Source organism: Phaeoacremonium minimum (genome assembly GCF_000392275.1).
Source record: "Phaeoacremonium minimum UCRPA7 unplaced genomic scaffold PA7_03_scaffold_450, whole genome shotgun sequence".
Lineage (NCBI taxonomy): Eukaryota > Fungi > Ascomycota > Sordariomycetes > Togniniales > Togniniaceae > Phaeoacremonium > Phaeoacremonium minimum.
The window spans coordinates 235,282-253,642 of NW_006921352.1; the positions used below are offsets into that span (position 1 = coordinate 235,282).

An 18,361-nucleotide genomic window follows, 5' to 3' on the forward strand; every position below is an offset into this window, starting at 1 on the left:
CAAACGAGATGCCACACCCAATTGAAGTTGGGACCAACACATATTAGTTGGATATCTGAGCCTACCCCGCCTGATCAACGCGGTTGCATGCACAATGAAAGCATTTCAAGCCGGGTTCTCGGGTTTTGTCACATTTCTATGGCCATTTTAGCGATTCCATTTTCATAGACCATGCCAATACGCTCTAATATCACAGCGCCTCCTTATCTAATCGTAGTAACAAGTACTTGTCTTAATATCTCGTCTCTTTAACACCTGGTTTCTAATCGTCCTGCCTGTAAACATGGCAAATCTGAAAAGAGCTGAATCGCCAAGGATGACTTCCGTATTGATTTAAGGTCTCGGTCCAGGCCGGCGGCCCACCAGCGAAACACTAAAGTCACCGATTGGAGAGCCTACCTCGCCCAGACAGCCTCAATGCACACTACTGGCACATAGTTTCCAGGTGCTAGTCGCGCTGGGGCAAGCCCTGGTACTCCAAGAATAGTAGTGCTGCCACGGCGTGCTTCGTAGCCGCGCAGTAATTTCCACATCGGGCGTCCCCGAGCTACGCAAAGCTGGATGCAATTTCCTCCTGCTTGCTTTCCTATCGTTGTGCGAGCTCGTATCGAGAGGACTTCTTGGTCCTCTCCCAAACTTGACGATGGATATTAGGCCTTGAACGCGACGATCAGCCTCCTTCGGCCGGAAATATACTCAGATCTCGAACCGTGAGCAGCGGTCATCTAGAGACATTCAATTGTTCTCTGCCGATCCGAAACATTCAGCATGCTGGGCTCCGTGCTGTCAGTAGTAGCTACGGCGCTGCTGGCTGCTCGTCCCGGTGCAGCCGCGACGCAAAATCCAAAGCGTGGGCTCGTCTACGTTCCCAGTCCGGACGCGTCCGTCAACGAGATCTGGGTGGAGGATGGATCGCCACTGAGCTGGTATTACAACTATGCGACGAACATCACTGACGTCTATGCCTCGATCCCGCAATCCACCTTCGAGTTCGTGCCGATGCTATGGGGCGCCGTAAACGACACGTCCTTCCTCTCCAACGTTACCGATTTAATCAAACAAGGCCACAATATCACACATGTGCTGGGGTTCAATCAGCCAGAGTTGTCATGGAACGAGAGCGGCTCTAACATTGAGCCTGCGGATGCGGCGCGCATCTGGATCAAGAACTTTCTGCCGCTGCAGGAGATGGGTGTGAAGATCGGCCTGCCGGTCATCAAAGCTCAGACGGACCCAATGCCATGGATGACACCGTTTCTTGCAAACTGTACCACTATGCTCAGGAAAGCATCTGCGAGTTCCGAAGCGAACTGCTCGTGGGACTTTCTGACCATGCATGTCTTCGGAAACATGTCGGTGCTGACCGGCGAGGTCGACAAATATGCCAAACTGTAAGTACGATCTGGAAATCCGTTGCCCGAGTGTGTACCGATTGTTGGAATAGCTTCCCTGATACGCCTATTTGGATCACCGAATACGCGCTGGACAACGCCGATCTCCCGACGACACAAGCCTTCTTCAACGAATCATTGAAATACTTGGATGAGTCCGATATTGTTGAGCGATACTCCTACTTTGGCTCTTTCCGGGCTGATGTATCCAACGTGGGACCCAATGTCACTATGATCGACGACTATGGCAGGTTGACGGATATTGGAAGCTGGTATCTAGGCGGCAACGCGACTGGCAACACGCCGACCTACTCTGGCAACTCCGGCTCGACGGGCTCGGGGAGCTCTGGCAGCACATGCAACGCCACTAACCCGTGCGGAAACGACAATGGCGCGGGCATTCTTGCGTCGGGTTTACAGTGGCAAGGACTGACAGCTTTGGCGCTGATATCTTATGTACTGTCTTGATTGGCGTGGGATTACGGAGACCTTGTGTCACTGCACATATGGAACGGGACATAATACATGACGATAGATATAGATCAGTACATAATGCTCTAATGCTAATCAATGTTTAAATGTAAATGCAGTGTCAGCGAGGCAGTAGAATGACAGCCGCCGAAGATGTATCTATTGCTCATACATGAGCATGATGGCAAGATTGGTGATCTCAGCCGTCCGGTTGCATGCACGCATCGAGAATCTACAGGTGCCACCTGTAGTTCCGGCTGCTAGGACCCTCGGCAAGAAGTTCGGTCGGAATCTCCTTCGCCGACATCGTCTTCCCATCTCTCGCATCGCGTCGCTTGTTGTCGAAAATCATCCACGCGCCGAGCGACAGTGTAAGCACTAGTCCTGTGGCACCGAAGCAGGCTGTAGTGATCAAGGCCGGGAAATACTTCGGGGCATCTTTGTTCACGAAGATGTTCGATCTAAAACGATGTGAGTCGTCATCTTCTTGTAAGTGGAGAGGAAAGTACTTACGACACCAGACCCATGATGTTCGCTACCGGCACCGCCACGGTGGTAAGCATCACTCGTTTGTTCTCATTGGCAATGTTATTGTTAAACCAAGTGTCAAGCAGGACCGATGGAGCTGCGGTACCCCAGCACATCATGAAGCATGCAAAGTATGCCACGTGCAACTGGCTAACGACATCCACACAGGCGTAGATAATGAATCCAGTCAGCGTGAAGGTGAAGCCCAGCGCGACGAACGGGAACCGCAGTCGTGTGAAGTCGGAGCTAAATGCCAGCAAGAGTAGCATCACGGAGCCGGTGACATTTGGTGCGACCGTGTAGAGGTTGGTCTTAATCGTGCTGTAGCCTAGCCGCTTGATAATGACGGGCAGGTACAGGTTGACTGACTGAAGGGGTACACCAACGCACATCTCAATGATGAGAACTACCCAAGTAGTAGGCTGGCGGAAGATGGAGACGGCATCGCGCAGCACGAACTTCTCATTGACAACGGAAGAGGAGTCCATCTGTAGACGATAATGGGCGAGCTCCTTTTCTTCGGCGCTGAGGAAATGGGCAGTGGCACCATTGTAAGGCAGGTAGAAGAAGGCGAAGATTGCCATCAACACAGTGCCAGCCCCTAAAAGGGGGGTTAGACAGGCCAAATATGCGATGGCAAAAATGACAACATACCTTCAACCACGAAGAGGTACTTCCATGGCGCCAAAGCTCCTCCACGTATCTGGAACGTTCCAAAAGCAAGTAGTCCGGAGAAAGCGTTTGCGATACCAGAGGCAGCGTAGAAAATCGCAAGGCGTCTTGCGAGTTCACCACGTCGATAAAATGTAGTCTAGCGGATGATTAGATGTTGCAGTATTGAACTCAAAGAGGTATATTACCTGGTAATAGATCACAAGGGGGAAGAATGCACTTTCTCCTACTCCCACAAACCAACGCAGGGCAAAGAGTCCTCCGAAGTTCTTAGCCGCCGCTGTCAGAAGTGTCATGGAGCCTAGGAAATAGTCGTTTAGCCATAGAACTGGACGATGTTGAGCAAGTCGTACTCACCGTACAAAAACATCATACATGGCAGCACGCGAGAAGGACCAAATTTCTTTCCGATAATTCCCAAAAAAGGAGCGGACAAGACATAAGGAATGAAGAAGACCTAATTATTGCAACGCATTAGCCAACATGGTCAGGCAGATAGCATAGATACACTTACTGATAGCAGGATGTTGTATTGATTCCCCTTGAGACCAAGAGTCTCCTCTAGGCCTGCGGTCTTTGCATTACCCATGTTGCCTTTGTCAAGGCCGTTGAACAGATACATGACCGCCAATGTTGGCAAGATGCGCAGATCGAACTTCCATAGCAGCTTCCTCTCAGCAACTGGGTCTATACTCATCGATGCTGGAAGGTCGGCCAAAACCCCTTTGGCAGTGTCGATCTCATTGTCAACTGGTTCGTCACCCGAGACGCTGGGTCGCTTAGCAGCGAGTGCCGCAGCATTTTCGACGTCTGTTGCAGTCATGTTGTGCTTCCTTATTTCGCAATTGAACCTTGGCGATTGCCCTCTCTACCAGATTATCGAGAGCGCCGAAACGGCGTCGCTTGGGGGCGTTGCAAGACATAAGAACACAGCAGTGCCAAGCAACATCGGCATTCGGAAGCAGCACCGCTGGCTGGCGGCGTTACCCCTTACTCTTTCAGATTTGTCTTTATCGAGTTATCGAGGGCTCTGGCCGACGGACGTAGATTGCGGTGCTGTTCATTGGGCAGCGGCCCCGACGATGTCGATCAGGGCCATGATCCTTCGACTTATCGCGGGCTAACAAGTCCGGTTTACGGTGTGTTTACTCGTTCCTCCCCCCGCCAATTCCCACATTTAGGTCCACTGCCGTGATAAGCACCTAGTGAGTCCGGCTTAGTGCCGGCTGTGGAGCTGTGCGCCGGGGCGATAAGCTCACTGGAAATCCCGATCTCATCGGTAAGCTCCCGATCGGCTAAGGCGGCCAATTGGCACCACCCATCCTCCTAAACCTGGCCAGGGACGACAATTCTGGCAACTTATCAGCCACCAGATGTCTCTATGAAAGTACTGTTGCTGGAAAGGAGACGACATACCCCTGGCTAAAGTGAAGCTGAAGGCCGAAGAGCGGAAATACGTCATTATTGCTTCTGGCTTTGCTAAGCGGCCTGCAAATTTCGCAAGACAAAGATGGTGCTGCAACAGGGCTCCGGAAGCAGTAAAGGAGCAGGGCAGCAAAAGGGGCGAACTGTGCCCACACTAGGGATACTTGCAGCTGTAGCTGGCATTATATTAGCGATTGCTAGTTATACAGGTGTCGGCAAGCAGGCCGTTGATCCGACAGACTACGCGTTGAGGACGGAGAGGATCCTGAGCACCACTCCCCTCATTGATGGACACAATGATCTCCCCTACTTACTACGTATTGAGCTTCAAAACAAGATATATGACAACAGCACCTTCACATTCCGTCATGGTATTGATACAACCCCTCATGGTCTCGGCCCGAACTCTAATTCTAACTCTTGCTAGGTCTTGCCGGGCACACTGACCTCATTCGCATGAAAGAGGGCCGAGTGGGTGGTCAATTTTGGTCCGTATTTGTCGAATGCCCTGACGAAAGCCTCGATGATCCTACATATAGTGTCCGTGACACATTAGAACAAGTTGACGTGACACGAAGATTTATTTCGGAAGTTGAAGAATTTCAATATTGCGATACTTCAGCATGCGTTACTTCGGCGTTCAAGTCCGGGAAGGTTGCGTCAATGCTCGGCGCAGAAGGTTTGCACCAGACAGGGTCATCAATAGCAGTACTCCGACAGTTGTATGATCTTGGTGTGAGATATATTACAATCACCCATAATTGTGACAACCCGTACGCAACGGCAGCATCTACGGTCACAGCAACCGGTGAAGATGCCGGCCTTACCGAGTTCGGGGCGGCTGGAATTCGAGAGATGAATCGACTCGGCATGATGATCGATCTCGCCCATACCTCTCATCGCGCCATGCGGCAGATATTGGACATAACCACATCGCCCGTCATATTCAGTCACAGCTCCTGTTACGGACTCGCTGCCAACTACCGCAATGCCCCTGACGATGTCATTGCGCGGTTGAAGGACAATGGCGGCGTGCTCATGGTGATGTTTGTGAAGCGCTTCCTCAATGCCAAGAACCCAGAAGCTGCGGACATCGAGACTGTAGTGGATCATATCATGCACGTGGTTGAATTGGCAGGTTGGGACCACATAGGCATCGGAGGCGACTTTGATGGGACAGTGACGCTTGCCAATGGCATCAATTCAGTATCAGACTATCCTAAGCTTATACAAGCTGTCATGAGGCGTGGAGCGACGGACGAACAAGTCAGAAAACTCGTTGGCGAGAACATTCTGCGGTAAGATAAGCCACACAGCTGAATTTCCAGTATCACTCATCGCTAATACTCTTATAGAGTCTGGCGACAGAATGAAGAAGTGGCGGCACGGCTGGCACCTCAGATGCTACCAGTGGAAGACGTATGGGCAGGAAGAAAGTTCCTGAGATGGAATAACCCTCTACCACTCATGATTCCCAACAACCCGAATCGCGTTGCTGCAGTTGACTACCCATAAACGAATGTTCATGATATGAGGATGATCAATTTCACATCAGCGTCCTCGATGGTCTAACCCTTCATTCCACTCAAATTTCTAAATAGCTTAGAACTCTTCTGGGGAGAGATTTATCGCATATCCTGGCTGGTATATATAATAGCGGGATTGTCAAGCCAGTGCTAATTATAGGGAATGGGCGGGCCAAGCTGCTGTGTTACCAAATTACCCGAAAAGAAATCCGGGAGGCGCACGAAAATGTCGTGTAACCTCGGACGTCCGGTCCAGCAACAATAAAAGTTCTTGCAATTACCTCTGTCCTTGTTCATGAATTTTAACTTTCATGCCTTGATTTCTATCTCTTGTTCTCGTCCCTAAGCTGATGTAAAATGTCGCTCACAATTGTCAACTATGTCACGCTCTTTGACGGGACAACAGTTCACCACAATTCTCTTATCGCTTTTGATTCAGTGACTGGAATCATCACCAAGGTGCTCAAGTCTCGAGACAGTACAGAATACATAGAGAAGCACCCGGATGCTACCATAATTGATGGCACAGGGCATAGCATATTACCAGGTCTCATCGACGGTCATATACACTGCTATGAAGTTCATATGCCCTCCGGTAGCGATAATTGGTCGCTCCTTACATATCCGCTCCAATGTGGGGTAACAACGGTCTGCGATATGCACTCAGATCCTGATATTGTTCACGAGTTCAGGCGCCTCGTGGAAGAAGATCTAATACAAGCCCGAGCCGGCGGCAGAAATGGCCGAGTCACGATGGCCGACTTGAAGAGCTCCTTGCTAGGGGCCACAATAGAATCTGGTCACCCAAAGCCGTTTGTATTAAGTCACGAGCCATCGGAGGAGGTGAGGACAAAATTTTGTTCCAATTCTACGAAGCTTACAGCGCATTAGCTTCGACATCGAGTCTCGAAGTGGCCAAACCTGACCTTGGATAATGTGAAGGACTTCATTCAAGAACACGAGATACAAGGAGCCGACTATATCAAGCTGATGCAAGAAGATTGCACCTCCCTGGCGTTACCAACAGGCTCATTTCCAAGCGCAACTCTGGAATTACAAGCAGTCATTGTCGGAGCTGCACACGCTAAGAACATGATTGCAGTAGGCCACGCTACAAGCGTTGTAAGCACGGAGGTTATCCTAAAATCCGGCTGCGATGGAGTAACACATACGTTCGTTGACCAAGCACCAACCGATGCCATTATCGAGTTGTATAAAGAAAAGGGGGCATTTGTCATACCCACACTCGTGACACTAAGTAGCCTCACCAACGAAGAGCATGAATTGAGAAATCAATTTGTGGCGGTAGCTTCGTCTTTGCCTGGTCTTGCGGATGACTTCACGAGGAGTGTCATGGCGCAGACTATATCTGCAGGTGCATCTGAAGCTCGGATTGAAAATGCATACGAGAGTATTCGTCGACTTAAGCAAGCAGGCATTGACATCGTTGCGGGAACTGACAGTATACCCGGCCTGAAAGGGACTGCAGTAGGCCCGAGCATGTGGCAAGAGCTATACATGCTTGTGGAAAGATGCGGACTGAGCGTTGAGGAGGCTCTAAGTTCTGCTACCGCCGTCTCAGCTAGAAGATTTGGATTCCATGATTTAGGAGTGGTTGAAGAAGGCAAACGAGCCGACTTGATTCTTGTGAAAGGTTCCATTCAGGAAGATATATCTGGTCTTTGGAAAGGGCTGGTTTCGGTCTGGAAAGCCGGGTTGCTTGCTATACGCCTCGAGGAACTAGAGAGTAAAGTCTAACTTTACCTCTTCGCTAAAAGCTAGCACCACTCTTTATCTACCTTCACTAGAAATCTATGGTCTGATCTAGCCATTCTTTGGCATTATCGCAGAGGAGAACTCTGTGACTGCCTTTCGGCACCGCCGAAATCTCAAGAAGTAATAGACGCTATCCCGCACAATGTGCTCTTTTTCGCGAACGCGCTTGGGTTGTTTGGCTTTTGACGTGGATTTTGACACTCTCTATTATTGGTCGCCTTGTCATTGTGTATCTGGACCCAATTACATCGTACCACGGCAACGTCGTGGCTGTGACCAAGGCCTCAAGATTAAATGAGCTTTAAAGCTCTCAATCTCTATCGTCTGGTCATATCTGGGTAACTAGTCTTAATCATGTGCGTATCGTTGTCTATACCAAATTAACGCGCTCATTCCAATTTAGCAACCATGATAAACGACACCAAAACGGATATTCCCGACTATCGCTACGGTCAGGCTTACCTTGACCAGGATCCTCCAGACATAACCGACCAAGATCAATCTGTCAACTAGAATAATGGGTTACTTCAAACGAGATTTGAGGATGCCACGCAAGTTGACGAGCGCTTCAAACCGGCCGAGGACGGAGTAGTCGCCTCAGCATATGAACACACATACCCACCACGGGTCTTCCCTTCCTCTTCCCACAGTCCCCAGTGGGCCAACGTCGCAAAACTCTGCTAGCAAAGGTTCCAGAGAAGTGGCCAGGTCTGCTCAACGGAAATCCAAAGCCATCACCCACTACGCAAGTGACCAACTAGGGAGCGCCGTTCGTGCTACGGGAGAAGTGTTCAGGAATTCCTCAAGGAAGACCGCTTGGAAGTTGCGCGTACGGCAGGCGGTGGACTGGCGATGGGCGGTGGAATTACAGCCGCGGCTCAAGCAGCCTCTCCTGCTGCTTCGGCTGTTGCTGTGGTCGCTAGAGGGATAATGTTAGGTGCCAATCACGCACAGAGGTACAAGTCACACAAGGAGAAGAAATTTGACCGACGTAATGAGATGGAGACGGCCTCTCGTTAAGAAATGTCGCAATAAGCGATGATGATCTCTTCTGAAGTGGGATTAGATGCTGACATAAATATTGAATTCATGAAGGATACGTTGTTGAATCATTCTACGCGAATCCATTATCGAGTTTCTTCAGTTATGCAAGTATAGACGGACCATCAAGCACGCTTAGTTTTCGATCTACAGAGTGCCCCAATACTTCAAGCGTAATGCATTGAAGAAGTCCAATGCGACTCGGCAGAGATATCTGCGAAGCAAATACGACAAACACATATCGATAAAGGTTTCAGTAAAGCATAATTACTCGTAATATTCCATTATATGTCCAACCATTATGTATCGAAGACGCCTAGAAGAGCCAAGACACGTAGCGGCGATAGAATCGGCTCAGGGGTTTTTGGTTTGCCAGTTTCTCCGCTTCCGCAGCTTCAAATTTCATCTCATGCAACTCAATTTCATCAAGACCGGAATGAAGATCCACATCTACCAACTTGACAAATTGGGTCCGATAAATTATTTTATAGCCCAGAAAGGCACCCAGGAACACCAGAATGGCGATGTAGCCGGTAATGAAGTTCTTGTAGTCGAAGTGCTGACCCGTCGCCGGGTTGTAAACGAACACCGCAAAATTCTTGGTAAAAGTTACGAGAACGCAAAATGCCAGAGCACCCCATGAGCCCCATATACCCAAGGGTGCACGGTACTTCAGGTGGCCCTCAGGAATGTTCTGGAATCGACAGGCGCGGATGAAGTTGATGTGAGATGCCAGAATACAAACCCAGACGATCAAACCAAAAACAGTGATACAGTTGATGAAATAAGTGAATATCGTCTTCGAATCGTTCGAAACATTCATGAAAGCTAACAGAGACAGCACCGCGGACACAGCCAGTGCTGGCACAGGGATGTCCCTCTTATCCGTCTTAGCCAGGAAAGCTGGGGCTTTGCCATCGCGAGCTAAACCATAAAGCGTACGGCTAGAGATGTACAGGTCCGAGATACCAGCTGAAAAGACGAAGACAAGGATGCAGCCATTCAAGATGCCAGGCAACACATCAATGCCGGCGAGCACAATAGCCACAACGAAAGGTGATGCTGCGGCAGAGGTTGACTGTTTTGTGGCGAATGCAAGCTCCTTGGAGTTGTATGGAACATTCATGCCTAAGAAGAAAACACTTAGAATGTAAAAGAAGAAGATACGATAGAAAATCATCCGTGCCGCCCGGGGGATGGTTCGGCGAGGATTCTGAGCCTCGCCGACTGTCACTCCGATGAACTCAGTGGATAGATAGGCAAAAGTTGCTGTTCCAACGCTGTTCCACACAGCAAGAAAGCGTCCTGTAGCCCCTTTTGCTCGGAATTCGTTGAAGGCACCCGGATCATGCCAGTATCGAAAGCCTTTAGCATCGTGATCGGGGCCGCCACCACAGGCGAGGACGAATGAAAGAATAATGACGCCACAGAGTATCAGCACCTTCAAAGACGATAGCCAGAATTCGAATTCTCCAAAGAATCGTACGCCAACATAGTTGACCAAGATAATGACCACTAGGAACACTGCAATGAATACTCCAGGGTTGACTTTGTCGCGGTCGACCCAATATTGAAGGACCAAGGCAATGGCTGTTAGTTGATTTGGGGTCGAAATCGCATATTTGACCCAATATCTGGCCAGCCCGCCGTCAGTCTATCTCGCGGCAAGATGTACTCAAGATGAAGAACTTACACCCATCCAAGCGAGAAGCCCAGCGCGGGATCAACAAATCGAGAGGCGTAGCCGGTAAACCCTTCAGGAATAGGGAGATAGGTTCCCATTTCACACAGACCAGTCAACATCAGCCATACGACGAAGCCAACAACTGAATATGAGATGAGCACGGCAGCCGGCCCAGAAGTTGCCAACGCGGAGCCTGTTCCAATAATCAGGCCTGATCCTAATGCACCACCCAAGGCTGAACAGAACTTTTAGTCGATGGAGTACTCATAACACAAAAGCTGACCATGTCTCACCAATCATGGTAGTATGCCGAGATCTTAGGCCTCGATGTAAAGCAGTGCCTTTGTCGATAGTTATCTCGCCTTTTTCAACTGGACTGGCTGCATTGTCCGGCGCGAGCGCTTCCTTGTTCGGCATAACGTCGAAGTCATCCTGTCGTGAGGCGCCCATGATGGCAGTCAAACTTTACAAGATTTACCTGTGGTTTAGAGTACATTTTACCAGCTCAGGGACTTCTGAGCTTGATCTTATATCCAACATCAAATCCAAGGTCCTAGATAGCAAGACCGCCTCAGAAGGAATCGCAGCAAGGCCAAAATACCATGTCGCGTCCGGTAACCGACGGTTTACGGTCTCTTATCAGCCTTACAGTTCTAAGCCAATCATTCTCGTGTAGTCAATGATAAGAAGCTCTGGATGACCCGCTTGGCCTCCGCTAGGTGGGCCGATGTGAAGTAGCTAATTCATCGCGAGTCAATTTAGCTCTAGTGGCCGATGGCGTGGCATACAAGCGCTTCAGTCACCCTATTTCATTGATTGGCTTCTGGGCACAGTAAAGACGTGGTGCCCTGCCAATCAAGCATCCTACCAAGTCTTCGGGTTTACTGCACCAAATACCTGGAACATGTACCACTGGATCATTCTTCAGTGACAACACAAAGTGAACATTTCTAAGACCCCAACGTTAACACAACACAAGACTGTTAGATGGACAATGGCCCACCAGCTTGGGAGCCCTGATTATGTCTCTCCGCAAGGAGTGCAACTATTCAGTCCTTCATGGTGGTAGGTTTACAGGCTCTGTCTATTGGTGGCAATAGCTGACCAAGTTAGCTACAACCCTACGGGGACATGGTCCATGATGAGCAAACGCGGAAATACGCTCTACATATCGGGTTTGTCTTTACTTGATCTTCGCAAATCCGATGAGGCTTATAAATACAGGTCTGCGCGGTATTTGCCCTGAGACTTCGGAGCTCATCCCAATCCAGAATATTATCAATCATGGGAACTCTCCTAAGGAATCGCCAGCCTACCCTCGTGTTTTGAAAGGTGAGGCTCTTCGGCGACAAATACAAAGCCGCCACACTCTAACGTCCTATCAGCATTTCAGAATATGCAAATGATTATCGAAGCTGCCGGGGCAACTTTAGGCGACTGTCTTCGTCTGGTAGTGTATGTACCTACCTGAGTTCATCCTACAAGAAACTAATTGACAGCTCATTAGCTATACTACGGACATGCCCCAGTACAGGCCATTGGTAAACGAAGCACAGAAGGAGATATGGGGCGATGTCCCCTTTCCGCCTCGATCCATTGTGGAGGTGACGAGACTCAATCAGGTAAGCACAGACCATTCTAGATCTGCCAACCCTGTTCTAAACGAGATCCTCTAGGACGACATTGTTGAGGTGGAAAGTACTTTTGCAGTTCCAGTTTAGGGATTGGGTCCGTAATATTAGATAGTTAAACATAGATTCGCGTAATATCGCTAGGTCTGAGGAGAAGAACCCTCGTGGAATGAATTGTGCAATTGAATTTGGTATCGATAATACTAATGGGCAGAGAAAAATCTTTCAGGCTTAATTAGGTGTGGCATAACGAGGATGTTAGTGAATGCCTAGGGGAAGGTGTTGATGTCAGCGCCAAGCCTTCGCCAGGCGATGACCGGTAATGCCCGGATATGGCAGGATTTGGCCGGAGTTAGTCGGTAATCGGTAGCAGCACCTTTCCATTTGTCACAGTAATGACGACCTCGCCATTCAAAATGTGAGGAGTTGCTGAGACTCAAACTCGCTATGAAGAACATTTGGGCTGCATTCATGTCGCCTTACTCGACCTGGCATGTCACCAGTGACAATTGAGATGTCTCAAACTGACCTCGAAAAGGGCAGCGCAGAAAACGACACGACGAGCAACCCGAGACAACGTCGTCTAAGAACATGGCTGCAGCAAGACATCGATCGTCGGCATTCTGATGTAGTCTTGTTGATATGTAGTTTTATATCAGGGCTATGCGACAGTGGTGCATTCAATGCATGGAGTTGTTTTATTTGCATGCAAACCGGTATGATCAGGAGACAACATTATGTATTGAGCCCGAAGTTGACAAACCCACAGGCAATACCATATTTCTCGGTCTTGGTGCAGCTGGGCTCCCAGCTACAAAGCCATATGGCTGGCTTCGTTCGCTCATGGCCATTGTCACATTTCTCATCGGCTGTTTTCTGTTCTCACGGATGCGAAAGGGCAAACCTAGAAGTCGAGGCATGCTTTCACTATCTTTCGTATTGCAGGCAATATGTCTTACGGTAGCTGCTGTGCTTGTTCAAACAAAAGTTGTTCCAGATGTGACGGAAGGTTCAAGTTCGATGAAGGTGCTGGTGCCTATTGTCTTTCTGGGTCTGCAGGCGGGGGGACAAGTCTGGACAAGTGAAGTTCTAGGATTCAAAGAGATCCCAACGACAGTATTGACCAGTGTATACTTCGGCTTAGCCGCGGATGCAAAGTTTATGCAAGCTTTGAAATCCAACGCTCCTCGGAATCGACGTATAGGAGCAGTCTGTGCGCTTTTGCTGGGCGCAATATGTGGCGGGTGGTTATCTAAGAGCCAGGCAGGCATACCGGCAGTATTCTTCGTCGCAGCTGGTTTGAAGTATGCCGTATCAGCTACGTGGCTGTGCTGGCCAGCCGATGTGTCTTAAAAATCACATAGGTAGAGCATAAATTGAAGCCATTGATAAAGCGGATTTTAGCCTACTCATTGCCAACATTCATCATCCAGCTGCCGAAGAAATCGTCTACTGTCGGAAATGACAATAGTCCCAGCCCATTATCAAAGAATTCAGTGTTGAGTCCCTGTTCTGATGTGACAATGCCTTCAATTCTGTGACTGGGCTCATCCAACACCGTAGATATATCAGTCGTCTGCTCAATGGGAAGAGCTGTATATTGACTCTGTGTTTGCTTTGCGACCTTGCCGACTGCATTTCCTTCGAGGCTAAGTCGCATCTTTTCAAGTGCTACGTTCATCACCGCCGGTAGCTCCTCAGAAAACCGGCGATAGTGCACACAGACGTCCGAGAGTGTCTCATACACCTCTTCATGAGAAATGCCAGATTTATCAGCGCATTCAGAAAGGACAATAGAGCAATACGCAATACAAATGTGATGAAATTTAGGTAGTTCCTGGACGAGAGCAGTCGGCATTTTCAAAAATAAGCGGGCCATAGCATGAGCATGTTTATGTGCGCATGCTTGGTAAGAATCGGATAGAATGGTACTGTCAACCTCATCACCGTTGTTGATTGCCATGGCTGATTGGTATTTTGAGCTGGGATCAGCTTGGAAGCTGGTTTGGATTACTCCGCTCGAACGAGATTTGTCCACGAGTCTCATCGCCAGGACCAGATATGCAAACTCGCGACCAAACCTCAGATAAATAGCATTGTCCGATTCTAAGGGCATATATTAGATCATGAAGGATACCGCACTGACAGCTGACCCACTGAGTAGATGCGCCCATCTCTTCTCCCAGGCAGTTAACTCCGGACATTGGCCGTATCGATCAAGCATAGGGGGTGCTTGTTTATTACATAGTGTAGAAAAGAGAAGTGTTTCTGCCAGCACAACGCCGTCCTCAAACGTCGCTTGAGGGTGATTCAGAATTGCAGAACATTGGTCTAAGAGCTCAGAGGGTATGGTCGCAGGCTTTCCAGTGCCCACAGCAAATCTATGCCGCGTTAGTTTCAGGGAATTCTCGTCATATTCTCTGAGCCCGGTACCTAAGATTGACCAAGCAGATATTATTCCACAAGGATAAGCATCTCTTGTCTCTGATCTCATGTTTCCCGAGGCTCAAATTTGCTATGATTTCTGCGAAGTCGATGGTGGATATGGCTTGCTGTGCGCAGATCCCACTCAAATGCCAGCTCTCTATGTACTCAAAGACAGGCTGGAAGTTGTTAGCTCAGATGTTGGAATAACTCTTCTTGAAGACTTACTCTTGGTGCTGCTTCAAATGTGCACATGATCAGCATAGCGTATAACTCTTCAAGCGGTATTGGACTAGCTAGGATAACTTGGCCGAGCATCCTTCTAACCTCTTCGTATAATTGACGATGGTCATTTGTATCAACAAGATCAGTGTCTTTGAAGAAACGTATGGCCTGGAGGCAACAGACAGCGTACAGAAGAGGGGAAGCTTGTCGAATGGACGACGTAGTAGTGAGGTCATTATACGTTTTAACCTGGATAACATGACCGAGGCGAAGGATGAACCTGCAGCAGCGAGTTAGAACTCCTGACAGAACTCAAGACATGAGTACATACTCTGAAACGAGCCTTTCAGCAACATCCTCGTTAAGAATGCCTTTGCTGACAATATCTTCCCCAGGGTTCTCGTAGAGCCGTCGCGCGCTAGAGCGAAATTTTCGAACGATCATAATAGGTGCCGATTTATTCAGGTCACCTTGAGCCGGGTGTAATGGAGGAAACTCCGCGGACTCAGACTGTTGTATCTGGCGATGCCCTGAGATTTTCTCCATGGAACGATCGGCATTATGTATCAATGGGCCATTGGCAAGATTCAATGGACGGTTTCCATCTTGTTGAAGGAACATCCAAATCTTGTCCACAGACTCTTTCACTGAAGCTAACGAATTTTCGACATTGGCAATTCTTGCAACGGTGTGAGCTGAGTTCATCATAGATCTCTCGTATAGACAAGACATACCTGTCTTCGGCGATGTCGTCTTGAGCACGATCCTTGCTGCTGGGTGCAGTCCTTGGAATGTGGCTAGCTGAGTGCAGAGAGCAGTAAATTCTTTACACATCAGCACTTACTCATCATCTTACTAACACGCAACACGAACCTAAGTTTATGGCACCTCTGGCAAGCGTTTATACGAGGATCATACTCGCATCGACTCTTCAGTCGTCGACAATTTTCGCAGGAGAGAATGCGCCGCCTGGCTCTTCTCGGTGGCGGGCTCTGTTTTTCCTCCATCTCAAGCATCACTTTCCTCGACCATTCGTATCTTAGTAAAATTCGAGATCTGGCTTATGCCTCAAGTAGCAGGAGAAATCAACAGAGTGAGAGTATAATAAATCTAGGCGGAATGAAGGTGTGAGGTTCATGAGTTCAGTGATTGGATGGGATTTACTAGCTGGGAACTAACTATCTTTAGCCTAGCGTCTAAGACTCACGCACCGAGTCAACTCTGTTTTGCCTGAGGCGCGGATTTGGCTGAAAGGGGGAAACGCCTAGTCTAGTTAAGTTCGTGTCTCAAATCACCATCAAGGTAACAATAACACAAAACTAAATAAGCCAAGTTATCGACATCATACCTAGGTATGTATTACCTCAAATAAGGTGGGATAGTCCGAGGCAGTGAGCTATTGTGAGAATCTAGCTGCAGGGGTAATTGTGAGAACAGCATAAGCTAAACGGTGGGCCGGAGATTTACGGAGCCTATCCTCACGGCTGGACAACAAACTCCGAAACCACGGACGTGGTTTCTCTCATTAACATCATCACTGGAAGGCAGTCTAAAGCTATAGAGTACTTGCAAAAAATAGTCGCCGACGCTGTATAGTCTGTCCACCTGAGTGCCGGCACAGGAAATTTTACATAAAAAAATTGAAATATCAACCAGAGATAGATTGCACGGCGATCTACAACCCAAGAGGTGAAGTTTCAATGATTAGATTTGCTATCAGAAGCTAATATACCGGGAGAGGAATAGAATCTAGTGTTGGTAGCCAAGAGTCAATTGACTCCTGATCGTAGACACACTCCATTGTCTCGTCATCACTCCAGTACGGTCGTAGTGGGAAGCTACAAAGCTTCTGGTCGACATCCGTCGTATTACCTGCAATGACCGTTGCATTGAGCTTCTCTGGATTCACTCCATTCTCCACCCAGTCAATAAGACTCCCCAGAATCCCTCGAGGGAAAGGCCCATTCGGCTGCTGCGTGCTCGGACCGCAGTGTCCTGCTCCTGGCACAAGGAACAACCGGTACCACTCGTGCAGACTATCGAAGCTCTCATTGAACCCGAGTTTTGGGTACATGATTTGCCGGACAGAATTGTGGTAGATGACGGACGAATCTGCAGGAATGCTATTGTCCGATTCACCGTGGTAGTGAATTACCTTGCCTCCAGCGTTATGGAAGTCCTCGAGATCAGGCCAGGTCGTCTGCAAAGTATCCGCAAACTTCTGCATTCCCTCCAGTATCCAGGCCCGGAGAGTATCGTAGGTGACATTTGTCAAAGACAGCGAGCTCGAGTTGATCTCCTTCAAGAACAGGTTCACGTATTGGACACCGATCCCGCTCGCCACAACCTCATACTCGCCAGTCGCCGCATTATATGTCGTGGCACCGTCGGCGAAGGTGGCGGATGGCTGGAATGAGACGTATACTTGGCGACCCTTGGAATCAAACAGGCCCTTCCATATTTCATTCGCAATCTTCGCAGCCTCGGCTGTGACTGTTCCACTGACAGCAGGTGATGGACTGCCGCCCATTTGCCGCTTCCCAAAGCCTCCACCACCCGTCCCAGCGCAACTATAACTATTTCCAATACTGGCATTGGCGTTATAATGAAGCTTGCAGAGATCCGTCCGGCTAACGACCCCATCAATGCGCCCATCTAGCCCATCACAAGCCGCAATCGTATCGTTGTTGATCTGGTCTAGCTCGCACGGCGGCGGGGCATACCCGTTGGTAAGCTCGACCAATCCTTCAAACAGGTGGATTACTTGCTGGAATGCCTGTCGAAAGGCGGGCGCCCCAATTGCCGCACCGTCGAACTGTGTGCCGTATCTCTGCACCTGGCTCCATCCCTCGCGACCGCCCTCGGAGCAGCCCTCGTAGTAGGAGTAGAAGTCGGACGTGTTGTAGTACTTGCGCGTGAACTCTTTGCCCAGCACGCTCATCTCGTGGATGGCCTTGTAGCCGAAATTGAAGAGCATGTCATAGTTCAAGGTTCCATTGGCGAGAAGAAGCACGTCGCTGAGCTCTGCGCTCCAACCTCCAAAGCCACCATCTGTGGTGCCTGTCACAGCTCCGTACGGGAGGCCGGCAGTGAGACCGCGCTGGCCGGATGTGATGGCAAGACCGCCGCCGCCAGTCGAGAGATACCGATTCTTCCATTGCGCGTGAGTGGGTAGCCAATACCAGAGGTTGATCTGTGAACAGTTAGCACCGCTTATGGCTTACACGTGTAAACATACAGTATCGCCCAATCCTGCATGGCCGTAAGAGAACGTCACATTGCAAAAGTCCAGTCCTTGCGCGGCCGGAGTCTCCGAGGATGCTGCAACGCTGTAATTCTTGACGGAGTTGGCAGTGACTGAGTCCGGCGACAGCGTGACGCCATCAATGAAGCCATTGGCTGGGAGAGCTGACTGAATGTAGGCCTTGCTGCAGACATCGACGGTACAAGCTGCACCAATACCATGAATGGTGGTCGCTAGGAAGAGGACGAAAGACGCTCGGGGTTGACGCATCTTGTGTACCTTATCCGGGCAATTGGATGACGAGACTTAAACAAGAGTGTTGG

The 18,361-nt window shown here is 49.3% G+C and overlaps 5 protein-coding genes across 5 annotated transcripts; 2 read left to right on the forward strand and 3 right to left on the reverse strand.

Annotated features, from left to right (window-relative positions):
• Window positions 1-768: 768 nt before the first annotated feature.
• UCRPA7_6101 (putative glycoside catalytic core protein) lies at window positions 769-1,859 on the forward strand (the record flags this gene model as incomplete). Its single annotated transcript, XM_007918642.1, has 2 exons — window positions 769-1,391; window positions 1,445-1,859. 2 exons carry the CDS (start codon window positions 769-771, stop codon window positions 1,857-1,859), a joined length of 1,038 nt encoding a protein of 345 aa, XP_007916833.1.
• Window positions 1,860-2,094: 235 nt separating this feature from the next.
• On the reverse strand, window positions 2,095-3,885 carry UCRPA7_6102 (putative mfs transporter protein; the record flags this gene model as incomplete). The annotated part of the gene is made up of 6 exons (XM_007918643.1): window positions 2,095-2,323; window positions 2,376-2,991; window positions 3,045-3,201; window positions 3,251-3,363; window positions 3,420-3,519; window positions 3,577-3,885. 6 exons carry the CDS (start codon window positions 3,883-3,885, stop codon window positions 2,095-2,097), a joined length of 1,524 nt encoding a protein of 507 aa, XP_007916834.1.
• Window positions 3,886-5,393: 1,508 nt separating this feature from the next.
• Window positions 5,394-6,002, forward strand: UCRPA7_6103 (putative microsomal dipeptidase protein; the record flags this gene model as incomplete). The annotated part of the gene is made up of 2 exons (XM_007918644.1): window positions 5,394-5,785; window positions 5,843-6,002. The coding sequence occupies 2 exons, from the start codon at window positions 5,394-5,396 to the stop codon at window positions 6,000-6,002; spliced, it is 552 nt and encodes a 183-aa protein (XP_007916835.1).
• A 3,144-nt stretch (window positions 6,003-9,146) lies between these two features.
• Window positions 9,147-10,612, reverse strand: UCRPA7_6104 (putative amino acid permease protein; the record flags this gene model as incomplete). Its single annotated transcript, XM_007918645.1, has 2 exons — window positions 9,147-10,464; window positions 10,524-10,612. The coding sequence occupies 2 exons, from the start codon at window positions 10,610-10,612 to the stop codon at window positions 9,147-9,149; spliced, it is 1,407 nt and encodes a 468-aa protein (XP_007916836.1).
• Window positions 10,613-16,517: 5,905 nt separating this feature from the next.
• UCRPA7_6105 (putative tannase subunit protein) lies at window positions 16,518-18,308 on the reverse strand (the record flags this gene model as incomplete). The annotated part of the gene is made up of 2 exons (XM_007918646.1): window positions 16,518-17,945; window positions 18,033-18,308. The coding sequence occupies 2 exons, from the start codon at window positions 18,306-18,308 to the stop codon at window positions 16,518-16,520; spliced, it is 1,704 nt and encodes a 567-aa protein (XP_007916837.1).
• Between the last annotated feature and the right edge of the window lie 53 nt (window positions 18,309-18,361).